We start from the raw sequence: 19,809 nt of genomic DNA, 5'->3' as shown, positions 1-19,809 counted from the left end.
TTTGACTCAAAGGATCGATGATTCCGTCTTTTTTCGAGTTGCAATTGTCTCACGTCCACCCAGAAACCTTCCTTGAGACACCAGAGGCATGATCATGAAACCCAGCTTCTATTCGTTCCTGGCGGTAGTGACGGCCCTGCCTGCCTATGGTGGCGCAGCACGGTATCGGCCCCGAGTCCTCGACTGGGAATCGACCGTTGGTCATGATGACCACGGCCTGGAGGCTCGTGGACCCATGCCCAGCACCAACAGCATGACATATGCCACCTGTACTTCCCATCACAGCAAACTGGAAGACATCCCAGCCAACGTCCCCGCTCCTTGCGGCCCGCTCTACACCCTCGACACCCTCGCCAGCCTGCTCAACCACAGCCTGCACACCTTCGAGACGCACGTCTCTCCGCGCCTGCGCGCCGTAGCCACGAGGCTGGCCCAGGACCACACCAACGCCGCCATCCGCGCCTTCTACACCGCCCACGGCCCCGACTACTTCACCTGTGTCGTCCTCGAGGCCGAGACGTGCTGCGGCACGTGCCAGCGCCAGTTCGGCGCGGCGGCTCCGGACTGCCGCTACTGCGACGCCGCGCTGTGCCCGGGCGGGCTGCGGTACGCCAACGTCTCGGAGCCGTGCCCGCCCGACTACTCGCTCCGGGGCAACCACGCGGGCAACTACGACTGGGACACGGTGTACTGGACGCTGAGCGCGGGAGAGAAGGCGGACGCGTTCTACGCGGATCTGGAGCGGGCGACGGGGGTGCGGAGGGGGGAGACGGTGGTCGGGGCTTTGGATCACCGGCCTGATAAGGGGGGCTGTCGTGCGGGAGGGGGCAATGAGGATTGTTATACGCGGGGATGGGACTTTGGTGTTCCTGTTCTTAAGGGGGTGGGGAAGAGGGAGGAGGAGATGGTTGGGGATGTGGTGGGTAGGGTTGAGGGAGTTGTGAGCAGGGCGCGGGGGATGAGTGCAACGATGACCGATAGTCTGTCGGACTTGCGAGCTGGAGGGGATGGTGGTGAGAAAGACTGGCTCGGCGAGATGGTAGATGCAGTCTCGCTGCCGGTTAAGATGGTGGTACGTATCATCGAGTTTCTTGAAGAGGTGATACAGGTCCTGGAGCAGGCCGACCATGTGGACTTCGAAGAGGCGATTCGCAAACTGGTCACTGCGTTGATGTTACAGATACCGCCTCATATCAAGGAAGAGCTGGAGACTATCATCGCTCAGATCGACAAGGAAGAGTGGCTCGACATCTTTGACATCATCAACCAGATCGTCACTGCGATTCTACCTGCTCTCGAGGAAGGGCTGTCTCTCGATACGACGCCTGGATCAGATGGGGGCTTTGTTTGATATAGGTCTGTAGACTAGTTACTGCTATTACATCTCTGGGGGAGTGATCTGCTTATACGCAGCGATAGTTTGGACGTTGCAATATGATTGAATCCCTTGCACGCCGAGCTCAGCACCAATACCGCTATGCTTGTGACCGGCAAATGGCGCATCTGGGTAAAGCTCAGAGTGTCCGTTGATCCAGACTGTCCCTGCCTCCAGTTGGCGGCCGATTCGCTCGGCCGCCGCAATATCGTTTGACCAGACCGACGCGCCCAGTCCCACGTCACTGTCGTTTGCTCTGCGTACAACGTCCGCCTCGTCTGTCCATTTCATGACTGGGAAAACGGGACCTGGAAACCGGTCAGTACCCCTGATGAACCAAGAAAAATCACAATGTTCCGCAGCATCTTACCGAATGGCTCCTCCTGGACGATTCTTGCGTCATCAGGCGGGTTATCCACGATCATGGGGTTGAAGAAGAAGCCCTTCTCTGGCAGGGGCGGTCTCTCGCCGTCTGTGGTCACTCGGAACTGATTCTTGGCAACATCGTCCATCAAGTCTTGCACGATCTTGTATTGGGCCGCGTTCTGGACAGGGCCGATGAAGGCGCCCTCAGTGAACCCGTCAGCGACCGGGAACGACTTGGCTATGGCGGTGATGGTAGCGAGGAACGCGTCGTAGATGCTTGCGTGCACGTAGACACGCTTGACGGCGATGCAGATCTACAACAGCCACATTAACTCTTGATTCAAAGCAGCTGTTCACTTCAAGACATACCTGGCCCGAGTTCAGTAGGGCTTTGATTGCAATCTGGGACTGGTCAGTACGCGCTGCCTGATGGATGTTCCGAAGGTCGACGGCTTACATGCAACGCAACGGTCTGAATATCAACATCTGGACAGATGATCGCAGCGTCATTCCCGCCACTTTAGCCTCGGTCAGCTAGAGCTCTGCGTATGAAAGCCAGGAGGTTGCTTACAGTTCCAAAGTGACGCGTGTCAGATTCTTGCTGCAACTCTGCATCACCTTCTTCCCGGTGCTCGTCGAGCCGGTGAAAGCAACTTTGGCCACGCCGGGGTGCTCAGTGAACCAAGCTCCCAGGTTGTCGTCACCGCTCAGAGCCTGAAGAACTCCCGGAGGGAGGAACTGCATTGCTAGCTCCGCGATCTTGAGGTTGCAGTAAGGGGTGAATGGACTGAAGAGGTGCCGTGGTTAGCAGTCATAGACAGGCAGCAACTTCCACTCGCGGGAACCTACGAAGGCTTCAGTATGAGGGGACTTCCGGCGACCAATGCAGGACCGATCTTTGTCGCAGCTGATGCGGTTTAGCAAAACATTAACTATGGGACACCAACGCAAGACTACTTACCCAGGATCACGGGAACTAGTCGATGTTAGTCATCGACCAGGTTCTGACATGGAGAGAATAAACTTACAGTTCCAAGGGATGATTCCAACAGATACACCTGCACGTAACTCAGTCAGCCCTTGCGCATCGTGGCACTCTCTCCACATACATACCGATCGGCACATATCTCGATGAGATCCGACGCTTCGGAGTGTCTTCTATGACCTGCTCTGCAGGGAACGACAGATTCGCCACGCCTTTGAGCACCGCGACAGCGTTGGCGACTTCCGCCTTGGCGATGGGCAGCTGGTATCTCTCAAGTCAGCGATCTGTGTCAGGGAATGAGAGAACGCAGAGTCATTCAACGGGAGTACCCACGGGCTTTCCCTGTTCCTTGACCAGCATCGTCGCAAAATCGTCCGTCTGCGCAGCAAGAGCGTCTGCCAGGCGGATCACTGCTTGCTGTCGCTCAGCGACCGGCGTGGCGGCCCAGACCGGAAGAGCAGCCTTGGCTGCTGCGATGGCTCGGTCGACATCATCCTTGGATGAGAGGGGCGCCGGCGGGTTCTCGGCCAACGTGGACGGGTTTGCGGCTTGGAATGTGCTGGAGCCGCTCTCCCGCTCGCCCCCAATGATGTTGAAGAAGGAGTCAAAGGCGACCGCAGTGGGGGCCTTTGTTGATCCGGAGGTTGAGGCCATGATGATGATGCTTCCAGGGTCTGGCTAGAACTGGCGGGGTGGTCAAAGGGTGCGGTGCTGGTGTGCGGGAGAACGCGGCACGTTCTTATAATATGCAGCGGCCCTCACCTACGGTTCTGCGGACTGGCGTCAAAGACCGGGACTACGTGGAAGAGGACCCGCTAGCCAAGTAGTACCTGTACTCCCTGATGGCGTGTCAGTCTGGGTCTTTCAGATCCTCTCATCTAGATATGGGGTACAGGTCCCACTCGTATGTGGTATTCCCGATGCGATCCAATGATCTTATCTCTTCTCTTTCCCCAAAGGAGAACTATGATTCACAAGCTACGAAGTGGAGGTCGAGCAGTTGACAAATGAGACTCCATATCAACTTGTATGGGCTCAAAAGCGTTGCCTACTCGCCTAGCCCGAGGCAATTTGATTCCCCTCATGTTTGGTTTATTTTGGACGACACGTTGTAAAAGAGGAGGCGAAGCTATCCAATGCGAACCCAAGTCTGGCTGGCGCGCGCAAGGACGGATGCATGTGGCAGTCTGAGTCAGTGGAGTCTGATTCGCCCCGGCCTTGTGGCGTCAATCACCTCCCTTGGCGGGACCAGGTACAAGACCCCGGGGAAAATATTGGGGAACTGGGGAAATGCTACCTAGCTACAGTATTTAATTAATTACATCGGAGAGTCAATCAATTGCACTGGCAATAGTCTTCTTCTTTGACACCATTGCTTATGTGCCCCTTGGAACATTCATCATGACCTCTAAAGACTCGGAAAAGTGCAACAGGGCAGCGGTCTACGCCGAGCCGGGGACCGTGAAGACAGAAGTGGTGGAGTTGCCAATCCCGACTCCTGGCCCGGGAGAGATCTTGGTTCGACTGTAAGAGGACAGCCGGGTTCTTGCGACGTCACTGTGCTAATCATTAGCGAAGGCTATACTCGGGCGTCTGCCATACAGACTATGCATTCTGCATGAACAAGATCTCGAGCCTCCCTGTACCCACCGCCAAGGGTCAGGTGGGAGGCCATGAAGGCGTCGGTGAGGTGGTCGCCCAAGGTGCCGGCGTCGATTTCCCAGAGGTAGGGGAGAAAGTCGGTATCAAGTTCGCTGCTGATGCATGCTTGAGCTGCAGTAAGTACACTCCCAGCCACTCTGTCACTCTGCCCACTCAGCCAACTGACACCTGGCTCGGCAGCAAACTGCCTTGAGGGGTTCGAGACCGGCTGTTCCAAACTCAAGGTGTCCGGATACTACACACCAGGGACTTTCCAGCAGTATTGCCTCAGCACAGCGCGCTACGCCACGCCGATCCCGGAAGGCATCGACCTCGTCACAGCAGCTCCGCTCATGTGCGGAGGCATCACCGTGTACGCCTCCCTGAAACGATCTCGAGTGCAGTCTGGCGACTGGGTTCTCGTCTCGGGAGCCGGGGGTGGTCTCGGCCATCTGGCTATCCAGTATGCCAAAGTGATGGGCGCGCGGGTCCTGGCCCTCGATATAGGATCCAAAGAGGCCCTTTGTCGCGAGGTCGGAGCCGACAACTTTATCGATGTTTTGCAGTTGAGCGCTGAACAGTTGGCTTCCCGTGTCGGGGAGATAACCTCTGGAGGCGCGAAAATCGCCATGATCTGCACAGGCAATGTGCAAGCGTACGAGCAGGCTTTGTCGTGGCTTGGCTTCCGTGGGACACTGATCTGTCTCGGCATTCCCGACAAGGAGGGCGCGCTGCGTCCGGAGATCTCACGCATGATTGACCGAGAAATACGAATTCAAGGTACGTGTGATCCGCCTCTGATTGCCGGCCACTTCACTCGGACTGACAGAGCCCTTCTCAGCCTACAAAGCTAGTAACCGGCTTGAGGCCAAGGAATGCCTCGAGATTGCGGCAAGGAAAGGGATCAAGGTTCACTCTCAGCTGAGAAAGCTAGAGGAACTTTCTGATGTGCGTTACATTTCATCTCTTTAAATTCTCTTGGTATTCTGACTAACTCATGGGAATAGGTGTTCCAGGAGATGGAAGATGGGAAAGTCAAAGGCAGAGTGGTTTTGGATCTATCCTAGTTAGATATGCTGAAGTTACAAACGTGTGTAGATGAAGAGGCGTCAATTCACTAAGAGACAAGTAGCTTCATAGGATCCTTGGAACATCTCAAGAGTGTCAATGCGTAGTCTAGAGGCTCAATGTTACAGTCCTTGGACAAATAACATGCCTTGGTATGCGCCTGCGGAGCTGGCCGTGTCGAATGATCAATCATCCCTCTCTACTGAGAACTCACCCGTGAGTCAGATGGCCCGCATGACTGTGGGAAAGGACATCGGGCAATGGAACCAATAGTGAAGCTTGTAACCTTCGAATCTAGGCCTGGGTGTAGGAATGTTTGGGGCAATGAAAACGCCCACAAACACGTACGATCTGGGGCCCCGTGGTCCCGGAGTTTCGGGGTCCCGGGGCCCCAGAGTTGGCGGCTCCCTGTCTGGCGTGCTCGAAAGCTCCGAGCCCTCGGCAAATGTGGGGGGCAACCCATGAAGCTTCGGTATGCAAGGCCGGTGGGCCCAGACCGCGGGTTGTCCCATCCATCAAGGATTGAACCGTGGGAAAAGCCGCCGTTGTTTTTGTAGTCAATGAGATGGATCGACAAGCCCAAAACCTGGAACAATGATACGACGAAATCAGCACTGTAAAGACATTCTAGAGAGAGCCCGAGACGTCACACCAGTAGCAGCATTGAAACCGACCTGCTTGTCACGCCATGCACAACAACGCCTCCGACCTGCGACACTTTCTCAAGGTGCCATGGTGCGCCGAGATCCTGGCAGCCCCGGACATCGTATTTCTCCACGATATCGAGAACCCGTTGGGGAACGTCATGAACAGGGGAGCATTCACGAATGGCATTCTTAACATTCCCGACGGCGTCAGAGCCCAACTAGCCTACTTCCATCAGAAGCCGCAAGAAGGTCTCCCAATCGGAGCGCCCTTCCCAGAACTGCGCGTCATGTACGATATCGGGCACGGGCTGGCTGGCTGGGCTGGCCGCGGCCACGGCGGCTTTCTCTCCTTCCTCTTTGACACCGTGGCCGGCTGGCTGGCGATTCTCAACACGCACCATGCTGAAAAGGTGCAGGATATTACCCCGCAGATGGCTGTGCCGACCACCGTGACGGCTCGACTCGAGGTCAACTACCGAAAACCCATCATTCTTGGCGGGGTGGTCATAGTCACGGCAGCGGTCAATCGACTCGAGGGCAAGAAGATGTACATTGACCTGAAGATGGAGGACGAGGCCCGGCAGGTTTTATGTGATGGAACATGTCTATACTACCTAATCCCCGCTAAATCCAAGATATGAATAGAACTGCTTCCATCATTGGACTGGACTGAACACAAGGACAAGGTCTATGAGCACACTCCGTCCAGAGTGGGTACACTGATCTGCATGTGAACATTGTTAATTACATCTGATCATAATGAAATGCAATGTCACCCGCAAGTCCACTGAAAACGGCGCGTCTACGTAGCGCATTCTGGGAGGGGGGGTCTTTGGGGTAGTGTTGACTCAGTAATTCCTGATGCATCCAAAGCATGTGGGGACATCCAGCACCAACCACTCAATGACCTTTGAAACGTAATACATGGACTGCAGGTAGATTGCTGAGATAAAAGAGGCCATGGGAGGCAAAAGGTAACCCAAGACTCGAACTCAATTGCTTCATCGTCTGTTGTCCGCATCTCCGTGAAAAGTGGCCTCGAGCTCGAGCATAAACGTCCCAGTATGGCCGTTTTGGACAACATCGCGTTGGAAGGACGCGTTCCATATGGCATTGCGGCCGGGCTAGGAGTCGTGCTTCATGTCACCTGTTTCCGAGTGGGAGAATGGAATCGTTGGATTCCAAGAACCATTCTCTTCTTCATCGCCTTGTACGGGGTGGTCATGTTTGCGCTCATTCACTACCCCCAATTTCATCCTCAAGACCTGCTATCGGGACTGATAGAAGGGGCAAAGCTCTTCGCGAGTCTACTCGCCGGCATATTCGCAAGCATTGCCGTGTACAGATTGCTTTTCCATCCGCTTCGACATTTTCCTGGCCCCCAACCGGCTAAGCTCACATCGCTCTACGCTACTCGGCTGTCCCTGCGACGTCTTCAGTTTTACCAGGACATGCGTCAGATCCATGAAACCTATGGTGACTTCGTACGGATAGGCAAGTAGAACAATGTCGATTGTCCGTTTCCAAAGCTAACATTCTGTGCAGGACCCAATGAGATTTCTATCGCGAACGCTGCTGCTCTCAAGACGATCCATTCAAACCAGTCAACGTGTTTTAAGGGGCCATGGTACGATCTGCTACTGCCACTAGTGTCCGTCCATACGACCAGAGATAAGAAAGAACACGCAGTTCGTCGCAAGGTCTGGGATAAAGGGTTCAGCGCCAAAGGTATATCCCTACGAGAATGACCCAAGAGTATCGGAGACTGATTTGTTCCGGCAGCCCTGAGAGACTACGAGCCCAGAGTCAAGAGGTATACTCAGATGCTTTTGAACAAGATCCAGGACAGCACTGGAAAGCCACTCAACGCCTCGCTGTGGATGAACTTCTATGGCTTCGATGTCATGGGCGATCTTGCGTTCGGCAAGAGCTTCAACATGCTCCGAGACGGGATCAAACATGAATACATGACGCTCATGCACAAGAACACCCTAGTGGGCAGCTTGTTTGGCCGTTTCCCTTGGGCGCTCATGATCTTCAAGGAGATCCCGATCCTGAATTACACGCAGAAGAACTTCCTCGAGTTCCTCAAGGGGGAAGTGAAATCCCGCATGGAGGTAGGCTATTTTTACCCTTTTTTCGATAGCGCCGTTTGGCTAATCCGCAAATTAGCACGAACCCGACTTACCCGATGTCTTTTCTTGGATCCTTGACGCCTACAGATCAAACCCGAACAAAACCCATCAAGATTTTCTGGATCTACATGGTGATGCAAATCTGATTGTGGTCGCCGGAAGCGACACAACGGCCGCTTCCATGACCTTCATCCTGTTCGAACTGGCACGGAACCCGGAAATATTGAACAAACTACGACAAGAAGTAGATGAGTTCTTTGCGGCAAACGAGGAGCCCGACCATCTCGGTCTATCAAAGCTCAAATATCTCCAAGCAGTCATTGACGAGGCCTTGCGCGTTCATCCCGCCGTTCCTTCAGGGGTCCAACGGTTGACTCCCCCAGAAGGCATCCATATTGGCGAAACGTTCATTCCAGGCAACACGATCGTCCAAGTACCACTGTACACTGTGGCAAGAGGTGCGTAAGCGGATGGTTCAGGGAGACTGGTGGATATTCTGAATTTACTGACACATCCATTCGTAGATGAGAGAGCATTCGTTGACGGAGACAAGTTCATCCCGGAGCGTTGGACAACGCGGCCAGAACTGGTAAAAGATGCCACGGCATTTGCACCATTTCAAATCGGTGAGTTCTATGCCTCTCCCGGTTCTTTCGTGTCTTCTCTGCTGACATCCACTTCAGGGCGCTACTCCTGTGTTGGCAAGCATCTCGGCCTCATGGAAATCCGATGCGTGATTAGCCAGATTGTGCGTCTGTACGACTTCACATTCGCGCCGGGCCAGACACCCGAGGCATTTGTTGATGGCATTGTCGATGGCTTCACGGTTGTCTGCCCCAAGCTTGACATGGTGTTTACCCCGCGTCAAGCTGTGACTGGAACTTGAGGATCCACACGTCGAATCGACCCATCCCCACGGGGAGGCGACCATCGAGCTGAACTAACTTAGACTAGCTGATGTTTAGCACCAAAGTCCCTCGTCTCGAGATAATAAAAGCACTGCGTCCTCACAAGTCTCCGCTACCCCTCCCAGTGCCAGGTGTTCCCTTATCCTAACCCTGTAGCAGACATAACATTACTCAGCACATGTCTTGCAAGTCTGACGACTACTGACCATGGGCAACGAGACAACCATGTCCTCAGCATCTCTTGAAGAGCAGAAACTAACGGAGAAACGACTCAAGAAGAGGGAGCTGGACCGCCGAGCCCAGAGGACCGCTCGGGTCAAGACGAAGAACCGACTGGCTTACCTCGAGGGCTTAGTCGCGGCGTTCAGCGAGAGTGATAGCAGCGAGACTGCGTCCAAGCTCGCCAAGCAGCTGGAGGAGGCGCTCGACGAACGTGACAAGCTGAAAAAGTTCCTCGAGACAATTGGTGATTCGATTCGGACACATCTTGGAGATCCAGCCAGGCCCAGCACAGATAGCCAGCGGCCTCGCAACCGGAGCTCATCACTCGCCCACAAAGCGCATTCCGAACATGGTGCCCCAACGCTTCCAACCGTGTCAGCTCCCTCACCGGCCGTATCGATGAATACGACTGATGCTTCGCACGCCAATATACAAAGAGGATGGAATACCATTCCCGACCAGGGCTACGTCAGCTGCGTCTCTCCAGTCTCGCTAACCTCGTGCAACTGTGCCTCGCCACGCACCCGGAGATTGTCCGACGGCACCATGGTCAACTTCAACACCTGGCGGGCGGCCAACGAGATCATGACGATCCTGGACACACCCGAAGAAGCAGTCGACGAAAGGAGGACGACGACCGGTGAGGACTTCTTGGTGAGGCTCATACTGGGTGGCTGGGAGCATGTCGCGCAGAACTTCCATGTGACCTGGGCGTGGAACAAGGTCCGGCTTCTGGACGAGATCTGCTTCAACGCGTGCAGCGAGACGGAACGTCTAGCTATCCTCTGGTTGCTGCACGTCGTATTGCGATTTCGCCAGGACCCGTCGCCAGCCAACGCGTCGGCTCTGCCTGACTGGTGCCAGAAGACGTGAGTTCGCATGCGCCACCTTTGCATGTCCGCATGCTGACAGATCTTACAGACCTACACAAGGTCTTCACAGTCACTGTGTTGACTACATTGCCTGGTAAATATGTGTGTAGCCTCTATCGGGTGTCGCCACTAACACGTTGGCTGTAGGCCGGCCGTTCGAGAGCGCTTCATGGCGTCGGAGCACAATTATTGTAAGAATCTCTTCTGGGATCGATTCAGAGATCACATCCGAATCATCTGGCCATTCGAGTTTACCGACTGCTACTTCTACGACATGGACAAGGGCCAGTACTCGCTTTCCAAGACCTTCAAAGATACGCTTTTCGACATCAGGAATTGGACGATGGAGCATGAATTCTTCACACATTTCCCGGAGCTATACCCCGATATCCCGTTATTTCCAGGCATCCCGTTGGACAATTCTCTCCCAGTGGATTCGGATCTTTCCTCATCTTCAATGGCGTTTGGTGCAGTCAATAACACAGAATCTTTTCGTTCTGTCCTTTGTACTGATACCTTTGTAGTCTAGCCTTGTAATGCTACTGTACTTTGCTGTTCAAACTCCACAATATTTTCCTACAGGTCATTAAAAAAGGGCACATCTTGTAAACGTGCATGCATATCTGACCACACCAGTCCTCGTGTCCCTCAAACTGCGCCTCAAGCTAACTTGCAGAACGTCGAAATTGTGTGCTTACGACTTTCACCCTGCATGAGATCATCCCCACATCTACCGAGAAAAGACCCACATCAGCCGAAGCCCCCGCGCCTTGGCGCCCCTGGACCGCGACGCTGACGGCGGCTCGAATCTGATTCGTCCAGTCTCGACTGCTCTCCCCGGAGCATGCGACCGGCGTCCAAATCTGGGGTTGCCAGATGAGGCGGGGTCATGCCGCGGCGACAAGGCTAATCTGGGGCTTCGGTGCACCTGCTGACTTGCATGCCGGGACACGGAGTTCGCGGAAATGAAGTCCGATCGAGCAAGCAGCCGCGAGATGGGCCGTAATCCCAAGGCATGAGGGTGCGTTGGTTCCCCTGATCGGAAGGGGCCAAGTCCTTCACTATGTACCCGTAAACGGTGGAGCTTCTGTCTATCACTCTTTCGGGGCGACTGGGGTGCAGCTGACAGCTCAGTGCCTAAGGAGGTCGCATCCCATTAAACCCGAGGCCTTGGGGGAAGCTGGTACATCGTGCCGAGACGGTCCAAATAAAAGCGAGTGCGGAGGCTGATATCGCTATGTCACTGAAGATTGTCATTCACGTGAAAGTTACGATTCAATGCCATTAGATACTGTTGCTGCAACTCATCACTCACAATGCCGATTCAGTCGAGATGGACCACACCCGTCCCGGAGGTCTCCCTTCAGAAATGGGTCTTTGGATCTTCGTTCGGGCGTCTCACGAGCGACCCGGTCTTTATTGACGCGGACAGACCGCAAAACAAGGTCACGTACTCAGACTTCCGCCTCTGGTCCAAGAGGGTCGCGCTGGGCTTGCAGAGGTGCGGACTGCAAAATGGCGACAGAGTGCTGCTGTTTAGCGGCAACCACATCCTGTTCCCGTCCGTCTTCATGGGCGTTGTGATGGCCGGCGGCATCTTCACAGGAGCTAGCCCGGCGTTCACGGCAAACGAGCTCGCGTACCAGCTGAGCAACAGCGGCGCCTTCGTCCTCATCGCTGCACCTCAGGTGCTCGATATCGCTGTCAAGGCCGCCGAACAGGCTAAGCTACCGAAAGAACGTCTCTTTGTTTTGAACGATCCAAACGACAGAAGTCAGTCTGCTTCAGGCGTACGGTCCTGGATGGAGTTGCTGGCAAACAATGCCGACGCGGAGAAGTTTGACTGGGTTGAACCGTTGAACCCTTGCGAGACGACCTGCTGCCTCAACTACAGCTCCGGTACGACAGGTGCTCCCAAGGGCGTCGAGATTACTCATTACTCTTACGTGGCGAACGGAGAAGCCTCTCTGCTCCAGCACCGCTTGAACAAAGAAGCCACGCGCGACACCTCGATAGGCGCCGGGCTCTGCTTCCTTCCTCTCTACCACGCGGCGGGACAGACTACCTACGCCGTCAACCACCCCAGGATGGGCATGCCGGTGTACGTCATGCCGGCCTTCAACTTCGAGCGCATGCTGCAGCACATCCAGAACTACGGCATCAGCTCGCTCGGCTGCGCCCCTCCCATCGTGCGCGCGCTGGCCAAGAGCCCGCTGCCGCGCAAGTACGACCTGAGCTCCGTCTCGACCCTCACCTGCGGCACGGCGCCGCTGGCGCCCGAGCTGGCCATCGAGGTCGAGAAGCTGTGGCCCCGCGGCAGCGTCTTCGTCAAGCAGGGCTGGGGCATGACCGAGCTGACGTGCGTGGGCACCATCATGGATCCGGCCGCGACCGCCCGCTCGGACTCCGTCGGCGAGATGGTGCCCAACGCCACGTTCAAGCTCATGGACGGCGACAGGGAGGTGACGGAGGCGAACAAGCGCGGAGAGCTGTGGTTCTCCGGGCCCACGGTCATGAAGGGCTACTGGCGCAATCCCAAGGCCACGCAGGACACCATCGAGGTGGAGAACGGCACGCGGTGGCTCAAGACCGGCGACATAGCTTATGTGGACTCTTACGGTCCCGGGGGCATGATTCACATTGTAGACCGCATCAAGGAGCTGCTCAAGGTCAAGGGATTCCAGGTCGCTCCGGCAGAGCTCGAGGCTGTGCTCCTCGAGCGCAAGGATGTGTTGGATGCTGGAGTCGTCGGTGTCAAGATAGATGGAGAGGAAGTCCCCCGAGCCTACATCATCAAATCCCCAGATAGCAAGGCCACAGAGGCCGACATACAGAAGTGGATGGAGTCCAAGGTGGCCAAGTACAAGCGGTTGACGGGCGGTGTTGTCTTCACCGACAACATCCCGAGAGTTCCGGTAAGCAGATCGCCGACACTAGAGCTCCCGTATTCATCAGCTAACACGCGATCCAGTCCGGCAAGATTCTACGCCGGGTTCTCAAGGAGCGGGCCCAGGCGGAGCTGGCGAAGGAGAAGAGACCCGCGAAATTGTCGTGAAGAAAGTTGGGGTGCATTAGCGTCGATAGATGTCCTTTACTTGTTCACAGCTGAATGTATTGATTGTGCCAATAATAATCCGCAACGAGAACCTAGAGTGTCAAAGGGACGATATCCGATCCAACCATCCGCGACCAGCTAGCTGTCCAGGCGAGCCATGCTAGTGGTCTTAACCGCACGTGGGCTCATGTGGCGATGCATCGGGCGGGTCTGTAACGCGTTCTCCGACGACTCCGAAGATACTGACTCGACATGGATCTCCGGGGAGCTGATTCCCCGCACACCCCGGCTCGCTCCACTCCAACTCCCACACCCCATAGATCTCTCCCCCCACATCCAAATGCTGGGCAACTTGTTCCCATTTACTTTTCGACCCTGCATTAGACTCGACGTTCCCAGAACTGCACGTTCACCAATACCTCCCCATCTGAAGTGCCACGAATATGCCCCGACCAAGAGCCCCGAAAGCGTGCCTCCGCTGCCGCGGGAGGAAAGTCCGCTGCGATGTGTCCCTATCGGGGATACCGTGCCGGAACTGCTCGTTGGACTGCACAGACTGCGTGGTAGCCGATAGAATGTCGCGAAGGTGTGTGTTCTGCTTCGTACTCTGTCCGAGACTTGCTTCGCTAACAAAATGTCCCCCCCTTCAGGCGGCTGCCGCGAAATGATGAGAAGAAAGATACCCCTGGCGACAGCACATCCCCGGGCCTGCCCGAGAACATCTTGACGTTAGTCCATCAGGGCACGGGCACTCCAAATCAGGCCAACGACTACATTGAGTCTCCTCGCGGCAACGATGATATCATGTTCTCGAAGGACGCTATATTCTCCAAGGCTTATCCGCCAGAGCGTAACATCGCAAAAGTCAAAGTGCCATACAGCTTGAACAGAGACACCTCCAACGACTTCTTTGCCGACGGCTCGGACCTTGCGTCCGGCATCACACCCGCAGAGACACAATGCCAGATACTTGCAACGTATACCGGATGGCCATCATGTGGCAACTGCTTCGATCCAGCCGATTACCGCTTCCTGCGGTTGCCAGACTTGTCGCGCACACCATTGGAGGATCTCGAATGTCTGCGGTTGCAAGGATGTCTCCAGCTTCCACCAAGGTACATCCTCGACGAGTTCGTGCGGCAATACTTTCTCCACGTCCACCCGATAGTGCCTCTGCTGGACGAGGGTCTCTTCTGGGACGTGTATCGTGATCAGGCCGGCACTGAGTCACCAAGCGAAAAGATTCCTTTGGTGTTGTTTTATGCCATGCTCTTCGCCGCCTGTAGTGTGAGTTCAAGCCATCCATCTTGAAGTTGGGCATGACTGCTGACCCAGAGAATTAGTTCGTTCCTCGTGCTGTCACATATTCTCTAGGCTTTGACAGTCCTCGAGCAGCAGCTACCTCGATGTATAAGAGAGCAAAGGTTCGATCGGTATCACTCCCAATCTTTGACGTCCGCATGCTGACAGCTAGCAGCTCTTATATGACATCGGCACCGAATCTTCTTCTATACCCCTCGCGCAAGTGTGCGTCCTGCTCACGTTCTTCCCCATCAGTCTGGGACGAGGGCCGGATAACCCAAACACCATCTGGCTTGGTCTGGCGCTGCACCACGCCAAGGTTGCTCGTGCCGATAGAGCCGTGAATCTTGGTACGGAGGTGCACAACATAGATAAGCGGACCAGGACCCTGCGAAGACTCTGGTGGTGTTGCATCATTCGCGATCGGACTCTCGCGCTCGGCTTGCGCCGCGACATTCACGTCATCAAGACCTACCCGCCACTAGACCTGGAGGACTTCAGAGGCGAGATCAGTCGGTCACTCGTCCATGATCCCGTCACAAAGCGCAGACTCATCCGGATATTCATGCGCGTCATGGACTTGTGCATCGTCGTGACGGATCTGCTACCTCTGTTGTCGCTCTCAGACGAGTCTACAACGAGGGAAGTGATGGAGAATGATCGGCGCATACTGAGCGAGTCTAAAGCGGCTCTGCTAGAGTGGTATGAAGCTACAAGGAAACAGTTCCCTGTCCCTGGAAAGACCGCCGACTTCCGTCACCAGTCGGTCATCATCCATACTGGGCTTCTCTACGTCTACTACCAGTATGTCAATTTGAATCAAATGTCAAGTGGCTGGTGCTAATAATCATGAAAACAGTGCAGCTATGATGTCACTCCTTCATCAGGAGGTCCTTGTCAACACCTATATCTCTTCAACGAATGCACTGGCAGTCAGCAGCATGCAGGATACATGCAACGACATTGAAGCCACAACAATCAGCATTACCGACTGTTTGCGAGAGACAGTACAATTGGGCCTTGTCCGTTACTTCCCCATCAGCATGTAAGTTTCAACCTATGATTCAGGAGTGATGCCACCCAAAACACATCGACTAAACATGCAATTAGGCTCGCCTTCATCGCGATGCCACTCCTGCTCCACATTCTGGATGCCAAGCTCTATCCCAACAGTGCCAGCAGCAGCGACGACAAGACGATTATGAAGCAGACTCGTCTCAACACCTTGATACAAGCCATGAAGGAGTATCACCTTCAGTACCATGGCGTCGAAGGGATCAGCCACGCCATCCACTATGTGGTGGACTATGCGCAACTAAGCCCCACGCCTCGACTGAGTAAAGGACGGACAGCTTGGTCTCAGCTTCTCGCATGCAGACCGGCATTCTACCTGCAGCTGACATTCACAATGCAGTTGAGCCTCGCAAGGGGGACACTGCCAGGAGAGTGCGACCTCCCCACAAACCTGAAATGCTTGTTAGCAAACGACGAGAGTTCAAAGCTGCCATTGCAGTTTCGAGTCCTCACACCCAGTTGCAACGCAATAGATGATCGCAAGAATAGTCCCGGCCATGTCCTGGACATCTCGCATTCTTCTATGGCGACCGACGCGCAAACGCCGATCGACAGGCACCCTGCTTCAGACACCGAGGAAGAATCAAATTCCAGCGGGACCAACCTCGGGTCGTTGTCGGCAGATGAATTCCCGTCAGACTTACAGGACCTGCTGAATGTCGAGCCTGAGGTGCACGTGGATCGGTCTATATTCGATGCAATGGATATTGGGGCGGTTGACCCCGTCAGTCAGGGAGACGGTAGTTGGGACTTGGGCCTGCAAAACATCTCGGACACTCCTTTCAATTTTCAGGAGAATAGCCCTGGAGAGGATGACACTCTCGAGATGCTGCTCAGTATGACACAAGACCAGCCCGACTTGGAACTCTCATGTACAGCTTGTTAGATGTATAACATATCTTGTAATCTGAAGCGTGATACGATATTGATACTCTCAGTGAAAGCTTCTTGAGACTACCTAAACATATTTATCGAAAGTCCCTTAGGTGCATGACTTGTCTTAGCAGTACAACTCAACTTCCTGCCATCATACTCTCCGGGGGCCCCAACTCGCTTTTCTTTACTCCTCCCAGATCAACGACCAACTTTGTCAGCACCATCGTCGGCTCCAAAAGCCACACGCGCAGGGTGTGATTGCCACTCGAAAGGGCCCCGAGATTCGAGTCTGTCATCCAAGTATTCCTCGTCACCGCGTTTTCCCACCCCCTCGGCTCCTGTCCGGCATCGGCGGCGACTGGAGTTGGCTGTACCGTAACAGGAGTCTTACCGTCAATAGAGAATGCGAACCTATTCGGCCTCTCCGAGTTGGCGTTCTCCGAGCTTGACAGGTAGACCGTGAGTTTAGCATTACTGGGTTTCGAGAAGCTAAAGAAGGAGTATTCGAGCGACGGGCCGGCGGCAGTGGACTGGCCCTCGACAGTCACGGGCCACAATTTGACACCGGCCAGGGTGCGCCCGTAGTCCGGGATCTTCACATAGCCGACAGCGTCCCCGCCGTTGTCCACTGTTCGGTAATGACTTGCTTCGATGGACACCGCGCCACCGGACTCCACGTGGCCCTCAAAGCCGGTGGGTAGGTTCTCAAGCTTTTGAAGGGGAACGACAACAACTGTGCTCTGAGATCCTGCCTTTACCGTAAGCTCGGCAGAGGAGCTCCCGACTGGAACGGCGCTCCAGTCGACCTGAATGATAGATTGTAGCTGCGACGGCCCTCCTGTAGATGCCAGACTGCTCGATGGATTCGTGATGTTGACGTAGCTGGCCGCGGACTCGATAGTATACGATACTGAGCCAGACTGTCGCAGAAACACATCAATGTATCTCTCTTCTGCCGGTGACATGTACTGGGTCATCGGCTGGAGCGTGATCCGTGCCGCATCCGTGCCGCTGGTTGCTGAACCTTGAATCCCGACACCGACCAGCTTTCCTCCTCCGCCGGCAGAAAGTGACTGAAGGTTAGGGAGAGAGTTGCGCGGCGGCTCCTGCCAGTTGTTGTACCCGATGTGAGTCTGATCCATCATGTGGTTCCACTTGCCGTTCAACATCGCATGGTATTCCTTAGCCAGCGCCGTGTCGGCAGCAAAGGCATCCCTGGCATCCTGGGAGAACTCGTTGGCCCGGATGCGCCTCTCCGTCACGTATCGTGATGCCAGCGCAGCCTTGCTATAGATCTCAAAGACTTGCTTGCCTGCCTTGACGGGATGCAGGACCATCTGGAAGAAAGGGACTTTTATATCATCCGGTAGCTTGTCGTAGGTTGACTGTGTGAAGTTGAGGAGAACCTCCCACTCGTGGTAGTTCTTCTCTGCCTCATCATACTCGACTGCGCTGAAGGCAAATGGAGTGATGCTTAGGTCCTCATACTTGCGGCGTGCAGTCAACATGCCGTACGTTGACATGATCTGAGCCGTGTCTTCGGCCACGCTATCATCAAGTTGAACACTCGCCCAGTTCTTGAGCCATTTTCTTGTGCTCTCTGGCGAAGAGAACTTGGACATGTCGTAACCCATAGCTAGGAAGTGACTTGTTGGCAGTTCCTACAAGTCTGTCAGTACATCGGACCTCACAGACTTAAGTTGCGAACTCAACAGACCAGTGCCTTGAGATCTCCAACATTCGCAATCCACATCATCTGATTCCCCCTCTCAAACGCCAAGTGCATCTGCTCCCAGGTCTTCTGAAGTTGGATAGTATTGATCCACTTGTAATTCCGCGGCGAGCCAACATAGTCGAAGTGGTAATACATCCCGGACCCGCCTCGGCGCTGTTTCTCCTTGGCCGTCGGGATTCTTCGAATGTTGCCTCTGTTGTCGTCGGACCAGAGCAGCGTCACGTCCTCCGACACATCCATGCCTTTCTGCCAATACCCAGGAACTTCCTTATACATCACCCAGGCCTGGGGAATCTCAGACAGGTTCTTCCCCGTGGCTGCGGTCAGGGCAGACTGTTGAAACTTGATGACCTGTTGCAAACTCTGCGACGTGAGTGTGGCAGATGCAGCATCGCCGCTGCCTCGCATACCCAAGGTGAAGATGGTCGGCCAGCCCTTTGCACGCTGGGCTCCCTCCGTCATGAACTTCTTCACGTTCGCCTGGTTCCTGGACCAGTCCCAAGCGCCCTGGCAGAACCGGCCTTGCTCCTTGTCTGCCCTGGCCATGGGCTCGTGATGAGACGTTCCCATGTAAATACCATACTCGGCTGCCATTGGCCCGTTCTTAGCATCGTCAACATAGAACATACCGCTCCACATGGCCGGCCAGAGGTAATTGCCCTTCATCCTGAGCAGCAAGTCGAAGACCCTAGCGTAGAACTGCGAGGTGAAAGGATTGCCGTACTGGCTCGAGGGAAATTTGGCCTTGGCCCAATTTGTCAGGGCGGGAGCTTCATCATTGAAGAAGATCCCGCGAAATTTTACGGATGGCGAGCCTTGGACCTTGGACTTGCTGGGAGCAAAGATGAAGTCTCGCTTCTTTGAGGGGACGTCCGCCCACCAATGCCAGGGCGACACGCCGATCTGTTCGGATACATCATAGACTCCAAAGCTGGTACCAAGCAGGTCGCTTCCGATGATTGCAAGAGCAACTGTTGCACCGCTCTCATTCTTGATAAGCTGGGATGTGTACGCTTCCCATTTACCTTCGATCTCCGTCACATCAACCTGTCCAGAGTGGACCAAGGCTTTGACGAGGGGCGACTTTCCAAGAGTTCCCACGATTATCGCAGGGTCAGATACGCCTTCTGGTGGCGTGTCGGTCTTGGAGACGGACGCATTGGTACCCAGCACTCTGCCAAAATCAATGGCGAGGTCGTTTGCAGCTCGTTGAACCCCGGAGAAATCGTCCCCCGATACGAGGATATTTGGAGCAACTCCGACCCCTGCTAGCTTGAGACCATTCCGCCCCCCTTCAGCCGGTGCAAAGCTGAACAGGGTTGATGCGTCATCCTGGCCCAAGACGCGGCAAGCAAGGGCGAGAGCAAGGATAGCCCCAAGTTGGAACGGACTGGAGCGTCCCATGGTGGTCTGTTCAACAGGCGAGGCGTGTCGGATTCTGATCAGTCCCGCGAGATATCAGACTCGAGGCACCAGCCCCAGCCTCTTCGGGTTACCATGGGATCAGAGTGCTACGACGACAACATGATATAGAGCATGTCGTATTGG

At 54.9% G+C, this 19,809-nt stretch overlaps 8 protein-coding genes across 8 annotated transcripts; 6 read left to right on the top strand and 2 right to left on the bottom strand.

Moving 5' to 3' along the window:
* Nucleotides 1-94: 94 nt before the first annotated feature.
* On the top strand, nt 95-1,351 carry E0L32_005804 (uncharacterized protein; the record flags this gene model as incomplete). The annotated part of the gene is made up of 1 exon (XM_031140366.1): nt 95-1,351. The coding sequence occupies one exon, from the start codon at nt 95-97 to the stop codon at nt 1,349-1,351; it is 1,257 nt and encodes a 418-aa protein (XP_030995571.1).
* A 27-nt stretch (nt 1,352-1,378) lies between these two features.
* Nucleotides 1,379-3,380, bottom strand: E0L32_005803 (uncharacterized protein; the record flags this gene model as incomplete). Its single annotated transcript, XM_031140365.1, has 10 exons — nt 1,379-1,683; nt 1,746-2,055; nt 2,111-2,143; nt 2,199-2,259; nt 2,313-2,528; nt 2,591-2,648; nt 2,703-2,717; nt 2,770-2,799; nt 2,855-2,987; nt 3,060-3,380. The coding sequence occupies 10 exons, from the start codon at nt 3,378-3,380 to the stop codon at nt 1,379-1,381; spliced, it is 1,482 nt and encodes a 493-aa protein (XP_030995570.1).
* Nucleotides 3,381-4,127: 747 nt separating this feature from the next.
* Nucleotides 4,128-5,434, top strand: E0L32_005802 (uncharacterized protein; the record flags this gene model as incomplete). Its single annotated transcript, XM_031140364.1, has 5 exons — nt 4,128-4,252; nt 4,305-4,504; nt 4,569-5,147; nt 5,197-5,315; nt 5,375-5,434. 5 exons carry the CDS (start codon nt 4,128-4,130, stop codon nt 5,432-5,434), a joined length of 1,083 nt encoding a protein of 360 aa, XP_030995569.1.
* A 689-nt stretch (nt 5,435-6,123) lies between these two features.
* E0L32_005801 (uncharacterized protein) lies at nt 6,124-9,103 on the top strand (the record flags this gene model as incomplete). Its single annotated transcript, XM_031140363.1, has 8 exons — nt 6,124-6,666; nt 7,022-7,056; nt 7,116-7,558; nt 7,628-7,810; nt 7,865-8,199; nt 8,255-8,675; nt 8,742-8,843; nt 8,901-9,103. 8 exons carry the CDS (start codon nt 6,124-6,126, stop codon nt 9,101-9,103), a joined length of 2,265 nt encoding a protein of 754 aa, XP_030995568.1.
* A 229-nt stretch (nt 9,104-9,332) lies between these two features.
* On the top strand, nt 9,333-10,748 carry E0L32_005800 (uncharacterized protein; the record flags this gene model as incomplete). Its single annotated transcript, XM_031140362.1, has 3 exons — nt 9,333-10,216; nt 10,269-10,313; nt 10,367-10,748. The coding sequence occupies 3 exons, from the start codon at nt 9,333-9,335 to the stop codon at nt 10,746-10,748; spliced, it is 1,311 nt and encodes a 436-aa protein (XP_030995567.1).
* Nucleotides 10,749-11,535: 787 nt separating this feature from the next.
* E0L32_005799 (uncharacterized protein) lies at nt 11,536-13,274 on the top strand (the record flags this gene model as incomplete). The annotated part of the gene is made up of 2 exons (XM_031140361.1): nt 11,536-13,134; nt 13,191-13,274. The coding sequence occupies 2 exons, from the start codon at nt 11,536-11,538 to the stop codon at nt 13,272-13,274; spliced, it is 1,683 nt and encodes a 560-aa protein (XP_030995566.1).
* A 575-nt stretch (nt 13,275-13,849) lies between these two features.
* Nucleotides 13,850-16,536, top strand: E0L32_005798 (uncharacterized protein; the record flags this gene model as incomplete). Its single annotated transcript, XM_031140360.1, has 6 exons — nt 13,850-13,860; nt 13,925-14,561; nt 14,618-14,698; nt 14,752-15,380; nt 15,436-15,621; nt 15,687-16,536. 6 exons carry the CDS (start codon nt 13,850-13,852, stop codon nt 16,534-16,536), a joined length of 2,394 nt encoding a protein of 797 aa, XP_030995565.1.
* A 188-nt stretch (nt 16,537-16,724) lies between these two features.
* On the bottom strand, nt 16,725-19,665 carry E0L32_005797 (uncharacterized protein; the record flags this gene model as incomplete). Its single annotated transcript, XM_031140359.1, has 3 exons — nt 16,725-16,884; nt 16,938-18,187; nt 18,244-19,665. The coding sequence occupies 3 exons, from the start codon at nt 19,663-19,665 to the stop codon at nt 16,725-16,727; spliced, it is 2,832 nt and encodes a 943-aa protein (XP_030995564.1).
* Between the last annotated feature and the right edge of the window lie 144 nt (nt 19,666-19,809).

This window comes from Thyridium curvatum (genome assembly GCF_004353045.1).
Source record: "Thyridium curvatum strain D216 chromosome Unknown NODE_31_length_406039_cov_82.875441, whole genome shotgun sequence".
NCBI lineage: Eukaryota > Fungi > Ascomycota > Sordariomycetes > Thyridiales > Thyridiaceae > Thyridium > Thyridium curvatum.
Note: the sequence above shows the minus strand (reverse complement) of the source record. Positions and strands in the feature narration are given on the sequence as shown.